General features: G+C 53.4%; 4 protein-coding genes across 4 annotated transcripts; 3 read left to right on the top strand and 1 right to left on the bottom strand.

Annotated features, from left to right (window-relative positions):
• Positions 1-664: 664 nt before the first annotated feature.
• On the top strand, positions 665-1657 carry A1O7_05340 (uncharacterized protein; the record flags this gene model as incomplete). Its single annotated transcript, XM_007759350.1, has 2 exons — positions 665-801; positions 904-1657. The coding sequence occupies 2 exons, from the start codon at positions 665-667 to the stop codon at positions 1655-1657; spliced, it is 891 nt and encodes a 296-aa protein (XP_007757540.1).
• Positions 1658-3946: 2289 nt separating this feature from the next.
• A1O7_05339 (uncharacterized protein) lies at positions 3947-4446 on the top strand (the record flags this gene model as incomplete). The annotated part of the gene is made up of 2 exons (XM_007759349.1): positions 3947-4130; positions 4184-4446. 2 exons carry the CDS (start codon positions 3947-3949, stop codon positions 4444-4446), a joined length of 447 nt encoding a protein of 148 aa, XP_007757539.1.
• Positions 4447-4644: 198 nt separating this feature from the next.
• On the bottom strand, positions 4645-5115 carry A1O7_05338 (uncharacterized protein; the record flags this gene model as incomplete). The annotated part of the gene is made up of 1 exon (XM_007759348.1): positions 4645-5115. The coding sequence occupies exon 1, from the start codon at positions 5092-5094 to the stop codon at positions 4645-4647; it is 450 nt and encodes a 149-aa protein (XP_007757538.1). The 5' UTR covers positions 5095-5115.
• A 392-nt stretch (positions 5116-5507) lies between these two features.
• On the top strand, positions 5508-8858 carry A1O7_05337 (uncharacterized protein; the record flags this gene model as incomplete). Its single annotated transcript, XM_007759347.1, has 1 exon — positions 5508-8858. One exon carries the CDS (start codon positions 5508-5510, stop codon positions 8856-8858), a length of 3351 nt encoding a protein of 1116 aa, XP_007757537.1.
• Between the last annotated feature and the right edge of the window lie 1505 nt (positions 8859-10363).

Below are 10363 nucleotides of genomic sequence, written 5' to 3'. Positions count from 1 at the left end.
ACGATCTCCCCAGTATCGTGTATAACTATGGGCAGTCTTGGGATAGACCGTCCGCGCTGACCAGTGATGACTCCACCCACGCATCTCCGCAGAACAACTCGGTAGAGGCGGCGTACATAGCCCCAAAGTGTGAATGCACGGCTCGGCACTTACCCTACACCCTCGTCTTGTAGGTGCGAACGAACTCTTCATCGTCAATGCAATAGCGCTGTTTCCGAACAGTAACGAGTCCTCCACGCGACATGAGCACTGAGATCCCCATCATCGACTTTGCACGCGCGTCATCGTCGCCAGAGCAGCTAGCAAGCGAACTTCTCACGGCTTGCACCGACTGGGGTCTGTAGGCACGAATCACGCATGCGATGCATCTGCAAGGCTGCCATGTGGCCATACTAACGTCTCCCGGTACAGGCTTCTTCTTTGTCGAGAACCATCCCATAGCACAAGAGGACATTGATGGCATATTTGCGTTGGTATGCTTGCCCGAGCAGTTTATCCGACATGTTTGAGCGCTACGTTTCCGAGCGACCATTCTCTGGTCGTCTTTTCCCAGTCGAGACCAGTATTCGCAGCCATGCGATCTCCATGTTGTGTTCAGGAGGGGCCATCCTGCGATACCCTTTTGCGCAAAGCTCTCGGTGTATCATGATTGATACTTTCTAGCATGGTAACACATCGTACTAAGACATCAAACTCACCACCACAGGAACGACGATTCTTCGCCCAGCCGCTGTCAGAAAAGTCCAAAGCCCCATACGTAGCGGCGCGAAACGCGGGCTATAAACCCGCCAGCTCGTACGGGTAAGTGAGTCCCTTCCTCTGCGCCGGGCCTCGCGTTTTACCCTCCAGCCATATCAGTCAAGGGAGACAAAGGCGACGGGCAAACTAACCGTGCATGTCCAGAGCCGACGGCAAATTCACAGACCCGCGCGAAGCCATCAGCATCAACAAATGGCCTACATCCTCGCACGCCTCGGCGGCCACCCTGCCACCCATCCTTTCGGAAGCACGGGATCAAATCCACGGTTTCCAGCGCCAAGTCCAAGCATTCACTACACAGCTGCTGGAACTCGTTGCCCTGGCCCTCGGCCTTCCTGCCACGACATTTACCAGGAACCATAACCCCGAGAGGGAGAACTTCGACAACTTCGAGCTGATGCACTACCCTCCTGTCGCTCCGGCTGGCGGTACCGGTGTCGATACTGGTGCTGGCGCTCCTTCCGAGGCCTCGTCCACGTTCCGCATCTCTCCGCACACTGACTGGGGCACGTTGACCCTGCTATTCCAGTCCGCGGTTGGGGGCCTCGAAGTCCGGCCACCAAAATACACGTCGCCTACACTTTCGCTGTTGACCGAGAAATGGACACCAGCGCCTCCGCTGCGGGACAATATCCTCGTCAATATAGGTGACATGCTGGAGTTCTGGACAGCGGGCAAATTAAAGAGTACGTGGCATAGGGTGGTTCCCACGGCCGCGGATTGGAAATTGGATAGATACACCTTTGCGTATTTCCTCCATCCGGACAAGGACTGCGTGCTGGTGCCCATGGGCGGGATGGAGAAGGAGGGTTGGGTGCCCAGATATGAGGGCGTCGGGAGGACGGCGGAAACGCATATCCATACGAGGATTCGGGCTGTCCATGGTGGGAAGAAATGAGATCGTGACGGTGAGCGCCTGGAGAATGGGATGACGGAAATCGAGGCACAGGCATGACTCGACCCAAGATGTGTGCTCTCAACGTTTGCTGGTGGTCATAACTCTCCAGGGAAGACTGTCGCTCGATAACAATAGACAGACCTGTGGGGCTCAATTTTCAACAAGAGCCGTTATTAGGGAAGAATGATTAGATATTCAAATTGTAAATCCGTCTCAACTCTAGGCTGTTCCCCCCTTCAACCCCATAACCTCCTTAAACCAGATCCGATCTTCTCGAGTCCAGCGTGGATATGGGCTCGCTTCGCAGTGAAACCTTTCTTTGACATGGAACGGTGTCCTGCTTCAAGCGCGGCAGACTGGAAGTTTTCCAGTTGTTTAGCTTGCCATAATTGCCAGCGCTGTTGATTGACATGCATCTGCTTCGTGAGTTTGACATGCATGCTACACGTCTGCGCCGTTGGTAGTGACGGGGAGGTCGAGTATGAGTTCGAGGCTACTGTTGAGGCGACCGAGCCGGACGAGGTCGGCATTTCCCTTAGGGAACGGAGAGACGAGAGGGAGGATGAGTGTGGGCGCGACGTTGGTTGGGGGCGTTCCATGGTCGGTGATGGGCAGGAAGATATTTTGCTTGAGATTTGTATACTGGAAGTGTTACGAGATAGCGATGAAAGGTCCTCAGGCCCTGGAGTATTCGTAAGGTCCTTGTGGCTGAGCGTCCTGGTTGACGAATGCAAAAGCGCCCAATGGTGTGAGAGATGCTGTACTGTTCAGTAGACTGGAATCCCACATCTGCTCTGCGAGGTAGACAGCCGTTCGTATATCTACTGTTCCAAAAGTCCAAGGGACAGGATCGTAACGGGCACAGATAGGATAAATCTCCATTGCGCCATTCTGAAGTCAGATTGTCCGACCGAGCGATGACCTACCTTCCTCACAGAGTCATGTCTCAAAACACTACACAAGGGCAAAGATACGAAGGGACTGCGTAACGGGCTCGTCACTTGTTACCCCCTCCACGTTTAGCCAGGCGAAAAGAGCCATAGCTGTGTGCCATAGGCTAAATTTTGAGATCTACTGATCGCAAAGATAGGTCAATGGCGGGCATAGATACCGCATGCGGAAACTCGGGAAGAGGGACTGTCGAAGAAGGGTCGTGGGACATCGGTTCTCGTAGGGTTGCAGTGATCGAGGCTGGAACACTACTCGTTGCGGCCTGAAAAGCGAGGTCTGCGGTCTGGAAGTAACGGCGATTGATAATGATGCGTGGCCTTGCACTCCGCATTCCCGAAGTCGGACTGGGCGCTCCATGCTTGCGAAAAGCCTTCGTAAGTACGAAAACCTTGAGGCTTGTAAGAGGAATAAAGGCGGCAGCCTGCTGTACCCCTTAAGTGAGACAAGTCCGTAAGCGTGACTTGATGCTTGCGACCAGGGCCCATGACATAGGCGTAGGACGGCAACACCCAACCCAGGGATTGTTCAACACTTCGCAAAGGTGCCGATTTAGGGAATCAAAGAGTCTCAGGTTCTCCAGTTGAATAATGAAGGCAGGAGACGTGCGATGTGTATACATGATGTCAAACGAAGTGCGAGCAACTGGTGTGAGATGATAAACTTCACGGCCCTTTCACAGCTCCCAGAAGTGCGCAGAACGATTTGCGATGTAACGAACGCTCATTGGAATGGGTCCCAGGCATGATGGGTAGTCTCATTTTCAGGCTGTTGTCAAAGAAAGAGCAGATATCCTGACTGTGTGCATTGGGATTGCTAATGTCATCTTTATGCTGGGGACGAAGAAGGGGCGGAGGTCGATGGTATTGAGGTACGACGGCAGCATGATCGACCTTGGCTCGAGGGGCAGTCATTGCGATCGTGTGGGCGTCGAGGGTTTGAGGCTGCATGAGCGTGTTGCTGGGTGACGGGGACCGAGTGGGCTTTTGAAGGCCCATGCAGGGGCTAGTGTCAACAGAAACGCACGCGCCAACTGCTCAGGAGAGCCTCATCCTTCTTGAATTTTTGACACCAGAGTCAAGAACATCCCCGTGCGAAGCAGCACAACATTTGATCAGTCGGACCGCAGGTTTGGAAAGGAAAGAATTATTCTGGGTAGCCTCAAGTTCAAGATGGTGAGTTCTTGCCTCCCATTCGTCCATTCACCTTCCGCTGAGTTGCGCAACCTTGACTAAACACACCTTTCGTCCACCAACAAACACACACGCGCCATCTCATCTTCTGCTCTCCTGCAGATTCTCTCTGCCTCAACCTCGAGTTTTCCTAGATCATCTATTCATAATGGCTAACACTGCATCTTCCGCTGGGCAGACGTCAACCAACTACAAGGAGGCCTTTTCGCTGTACGACAAGCGCGGGAACGGACGTGTTGCGCTCGAGTCACTGGGCGATCTGCTACGCGCATGCGGCCAAAATCCTACCCTCGCTGAGATCCGCGACTTGGAGAAGCAAGTCGGCGGCGACTGTAAGAGGCGACGAACATTTCCAGCCAAGAACAGAAGCTAATCCAGTGTGCAGTCGACTTTGACTCCTTTCAGAAAGTTCTCAATCGACCGGGCGGCTTCAGAGACCCTGGCGAACCAGAAGAATACTGTCGCGGCTTCCAAGTCTTTGACAAGGATATGACGGGATTTATCGGAGTGGGACAACTGAGATACATTTTGACGAACCTCGGCGAGAAGATGAGCGACGAAGAGGTTGACGAGTTGTTGAAGGCGGTCGACACAAGCAGCGGCGAGATAAACTACATGGAACTCGTCAGGACGATCCTTGCCAATTGAGAAAACTACTTGATTCCACTTATGAGCAGCGACACAATGTCATGGCATGAACTTGAACGCATGGTTTTTTGGGTGTTGGCGTAACAACGAGCAAGGGCACAGTTGGTTTCCAAGTCAGATTGCGATGCAAGAAGCCTGGCAGAGCCTGAGGCTCCAAGGGTATCAAAATGCCGAATAAACACTGCACATGTCCCCATCCTATGTTTGTTCTGCCCAGGCAGGACTTGCTGGTTCCTTGCCCTCTACCATTTCCGCTGTGCTGAGTAGACCACCAGGGAGCAGATAGAGTGGCATTGCTCGTTCCTCCACGTCCGCCCAATGAGCCTCGTCCAGACTGTATCCTATGACTAGTTTGCATCTGGCACATTTGAGCAAAGTTCTTTTCTCGAACCCATCTTCCTTTCGAATTATCACGGGTCTGCGCTGTGGTGCAACGTTGAGCAAAACAGAATTCGCTGTTTGCGCACTTTCTAGCTCGATTGCATCGGACCTAGCTATGTCGACGGGCGGAGCCAGGACTAGGGCGGCGTCTTGAACGGGTTCCTGCCGCCGAGGAAGAGTTTGTAGGTCGTGTGTCGTGGTCAAGATGAGCGTGGTGCACAGGCAGTGGTAGGTGTGAATTGATGTTGATGGTGCTTCCTCGGCCATCGAGGATGACGCGAGCTTGAGGTGAGACTGGGTGCGGTCGAAGAGAAGGCCCGTGGGGGTCGATTCAGACAGTACGATTCTGGTGCCCAACTCTACTTTGCTTGCTACCAGTAGGTAGTACTCATACCTGATCGCCCAGTTCTGTACACAATCCGTGTCTGCGGTTGTTGTGTCTCCACACAAATTCTTCAGCGGATCTCTAGGCGGTGTTCCGCAGCTGTGGGATTACCGTTTCTCGCCTAATTTGTCTTCTCGACGTCACCACTTCCCCAGAGCCCATTCACCATTCAAGGCAACTTTGCGCGTCTCGCTCATGGTGACTCGAGTCAAGGCGAGAGGCATTTCCCTTGCCTGACTACAGCCCTGTATGTTTCCTGGATTGAGGTACTGTCGACCTTCGATGCCCGGTCTCAATGCCACCCTTCATACCCAGAAAGAGGCCGTCCACATCGCCACCCACCGCATCTCGACCGACACCCACGAAGCGGGCAAAACTCGCAGATGTACTAGATGCAGAGGCGAGGAATGTGCCGGGTCTTGAAAGGAAGGAGACCTTCTCTCTCGGAGGAAGTGACAGTTCCGACTCCTCTCTGAGCGACGTCGACAGTGATCTATTCGAGGACATCCCCGTCGAAAGCGAGCGGTCCTCAGCTCCTGTTCAAAAGCACGAGGATGACGAAGAGGAAGATATAGAGTGGGAAGATGCTGCCCATCATAAACATGAGGATGAAAATTTACCAGACTATAAGCCGCAGTCGGACGGCCCGATCGAAATCACGCTGCGCACACGGGACGATGAAGGAGAGAATTGGCTTGAGCAGGCAGCGGCCAAGATGAAGAAAGCCCCTTCGAAACGGGACAAACAAGTCAGGATTTGCACTCATCAGCTCCACGTACAGTTCCTCCTCTGGCATAACGCGATTCGGAATAGGTGGGTATCAGACAGGGAGGTGCAGCAGATTCTTGTCCAAAGCTTACCACCTCCAATCAAGAGAGAAGTCGACAAATGGAAGAGACGTAGCGGAGTTGCATTCGCAGAGGAGTCTAAAGACAAAGCAAAAGCAGCCAAAAGCAAGACTCGCCGGAAGCAAGTGGCGACTGAGCTGGGTCGTGAGCGAGAATGGGGTAGGCCGAGCCAGTGCCTTGAGAAAGGACAACCAGACATGAGCAACGGCGATCCACTGATATTGCTCTTGAAAGTCTTGGCCGCTTACTGGAAGAAGAATTTTTCAATTACAGCCCCAGGTCTGCGGAAAGGCGGCTATGGCACGACACGGGAACGTAAACAGATTATTCAATCCCTGCAGAAGGACGAATATGACCCTGAACGGCACGGCGAGCGAGTTATAAATGTTCAAGAATTCCGTGGGCTCGCTAGGAGACTCGAAGGCTCGAGGGACGTCGGCGCACAGCTGTTTACAGCGCTTCTCAGAGGTCTAGGCATCGAAGCGAGGCTGGTGACAAGTCTGCAACCCAGCGGTTTTGGCTGGACAAAGGCCGAACAGATGCTGCCAAGTAAACCCACTCAAGCAGTTGATACCGATACATCATCAGATGAGTCCGATTCCATGGATGTCAGGTCTATCTCAGAGGTCACGACAAGCAGAAGACATCAAAAGAAGAAGGTCAAAATTACTACCACCAAATTCCTCTCTGAGTCGGACGACGACGACCAGTCCATCATTGACGTGACGCCGTCTCGGAAAAAGAGGCAGTCTCAGAAATACGATCGCGATCATCCGTTCCCAATTTACTGGACTGAAGCTATTTCTCCTGTCACAAACGGAATCTTCCCTGTTTCGCCCCTCGTCCTCAGTACTCCGGTAGCCACAACGCCAGACACACTCGGAGCATTTGAGCCCCGTGGTGTCAAGGCGGAAAAGCCGAAGACAGTTATCGCCTACGTAATCGCGTATTCCTCCGATGGGACTGCCAAGGACGTAACAGTACGCTATCTCAGAAAGCACATCTGGCCTGGAAAAACCAAAGGCTTCCGCTATCCGGTGGAAAAGATCCCAATATACAACAAACACGGCAAAGTTAAACGCTACGAAGACTATGACTGGTTTAAGCGTCTCATGGGCTTCTACGCCCGGCCGGACTTTCTAAGAACCCCCGTCGACGATGTCGAGGACGCAACCGACCTGGTTCCGCAACAGAGCGAGCAGAAAGACTTGAGCCAAAGTGTTGACACGCTTCAATCACTCAAATCCTCAGCCGAGTTCGTCCTCGAACGCTTCCTCCGCCGTGAAGAGGCTCTCCGCACAGATGCCACACCCGTACGGACGTTCATCTCTGGGAAAGGCGACAAACTGAAGCACGAGCCTGTTTACCGCCGCACAGATGTGGAACGCTGCTTGACTGCAGAGTCATGGCACAAGGAAGGTCGGCGCCCTAAGAATGGTGAAGCACCGTTGAAACTCGTGCCCGTCCGCGCGGTGACAATTACTCGGAAACGCGAAGCCGAAGAACATGAGCGTGTGACAGGTGAAAAACAGATGCAGGGCCTTTACAGCTGGGACCAGACTGAGTATATCGTCCCGCCACCTATTGTTGACGGTAAAATCCCCAAGAACGCCTATGGCAATATCGACTGCTTCGTGCCCAGTATGGTCCCCAGAGGCGCAGTGCACATCCCCCTTCGCGGAACCGTGCGCATCTGCAGGAAGCTGCAGATCGATTTCGCCGAGGCCGTCACTGGGTTTGAGTTCGGGAACAAGCGCGCTGTGCCGGTGTGCACAGGCGTTGTCGTAGCGAAAGAGAACGAACGAGCTGTCAGGGATGCCTGGCATGAACACAATGAAGTGCAGAGGGCGAAAGAAGAGAAGAAACTAGAGGCAATTGTCTTGGACACGTGGAGGAAGTTCGTGATAGGGTTGAGGATTAGGGAAAGGGTCAAGGATACGTACGGAGAGAATGCGATCGACGAGTGGATCACTGGGAGGAATGCCGGACAGCCAATTGTCGTGGAGAGTGACCACGAAGATCGTTTGGTACACCAAGGTGGAGGGGTTGCTGAGGACGATGTCGCTGGAGGCGGGTTCTTTCCTGAATCAGATGAGGAGCATCGGGCCAGCGATCTTGAGGTCGGATATCATCCTAATGACGACCGAGACACCGAAGCACCAGCAGAACGAGCGGGTGAAGCCCACTACCCCACCCCTCGATCTGTCACTCCTCCCAAACCCCCGCTCCGTCGGGAGCGACCAAGGCGGTCACGTCTCCTAGAAGATGAGGATGATGATATCTCCGATCTCTCTCCTGCGCCGGTCAGCAGTGTCGATACTTCTTCAAACGGTTCCATGGCAGACGTAGCCAGTAGCGTTGTTGACGATGGTAATCCGAGCAGAAGGGTACAAGGCCTGACCAAAAGCGAGATCGATAGCGTCAGTGACGATGACAGCAGTGACGACGACAGCAGCAACGACGAGGACGACGAGTCAGAGGACTACAAGCCCTCTCAATTCAAAGCCCGCACCAAACCCAACACTTCAAGACGGACAGGACGACCCCGTGGCAGTACCACCAAATCAACACCTCAATCTGCAGGGCAACAGAAACCGACAAGGACAAGCACACGAGTGAGGAAGGCCCCTGATGCGCCCGCCGTAATGAGAACCGAAGCAGACGATGAAGAGGATGAATCACGAACTACAACCATCTCGAAACGGAGATTCAAACCAACTTCTAAGCAAGCAACCCCGAAGAGGCGCACCTTGAGGAGCAACAGCACTGTTGTGACGAGTCCGTACTTTGACAGCTGATCAGAACGCTGAATGGAGGTGTGAAGATTAGCGGACAATTGGTCTGTGACAAAGTATGCTGTACTCCGTAGCCAGGTAAAATGCTGTGAACATGGTATGTACTGTGTGTCGTCGACTTGTCGAGACGAGATGCTTTGCCGGTAGATGTGAACAGGTCGAGACTGTTCTATCCACCGTCGATCAGCCGGCATACTGTGGTAGATATGCAAGACTGTGGTGTGACAGTGATCCTCGGTGGCGCTCCACTGTTGCAGACAATGCCGGTTTAGTAATGTGTGCTCCTGCCCAAGCTGGTACAGTACAGAGTATGCCTGGATGCGCCGAGCATCATGCAGCAGCGGCGCCGACTTCCTTTTCTGCCCGTGAAGCACGGCCTACCACGGTATACAGTACATACTACTCGGTTGGGGCTAGAGCTTGCTAAATGAAAGTGGGTTCAATATGATAGTGGTCGCGCCGAGTGTCCGGTGCTGAGAGGCGTCGATGGTGTGGTTTAGTACTATGCTGGGCACACAGTGTGCATGCTGAGGTTCAGTGTACGGAGTACGAGTAGTTTTCGGCTACGAGCCGGAATAGGAAACTCGATTGGTGCTCCCTGCTGGGTAATTGATACGCATGTACTCCGTACTCCGTACTCGTACGGAGAATGCGCTTGGGACTCTAGAACTTCGGCTAAGGTGGAAGAACGTGGGAAGAACTTCTACCTCGTACCGGCGTTGCAAAAGCTCAGACACTCCTCGTAGCATCACAAAAACGGTTCCTGCTACATACCTTTTCCATATGCATGCCCGCATTGTAAGACCTACGAGTACTGCCTGTGCTATATTGTACGAGGTACCCACCACGATGGATGACAGGATGTCCAGAAGGGCGAGGCCACAGAGAAGGTCATGGACGCCCGTCGAAGGATCCCGTCACTCTGGCTAAGATGATGCCATGCACCCGTAATACCACAGTACTGTGTACGAGGTAGGCAAGTGAGTGGAAAGGCTCGATCGGAGACCTGCGAGCATGCAGATGGCAAGAGGAGCCGAGAACCTGCATGTCTCACTCTAGCTGCACTAGCGATGTTAGCGAGGTGCGGGGCTCAATCGTCGGCAAGGCACCGCACAGTGGTTGGCCACTGCTCCTTCAAGCTTCCGTGCGCTTCCAGTAAATGGCCGCCACTGACTGAATGGTGACCAGTGACGACTGATCTCGACACGCAACATTTTTCCTGGCTCCATGTTCCTGCTTCCTGCCCCTCTGCCACAGCCGTGCCTGCCGCATGTGCATAATCGTAAGTCGCACGTCGCGTTCCTGAACCTCATCGAGAACCACATCAGAGACTGCTACAGTAACTCGTATGGAGTAGACTTATGACTGCAATCGTGACGCTCTAACGTACTGTGTACAGGGTGCTCATACTGTGCACACGAAAGATTGCGTATTGCATTACACTGTTCATGGCTGTCACCGGTCTGCAGACCTGTTTTTCGGCTCTATCGAAGGTTGAACCCAATACG

The sequence above is a fragment of the Cladophialophora yegresii genome, assembly GCF_000585515.1.
Source record: "Cladophialophora yegresii CBS 114405 chromosome Unknown aczIN-supercont1.4, whole genome shotgun sequence".
NCBI classification, from domain to species: Eukaryota; Fungi; Ascomycota; class Eurotiomycetes; order Chaetothyriales; family Herpotrichiellaceae; genus Cladophialophora; species Cladophialophora yegresii.
The sequence above is the reverse complement of the archived record's forward strand: the minus strand, read 5'-3'. Positions and strand labels throughout refer to the sequence as shown.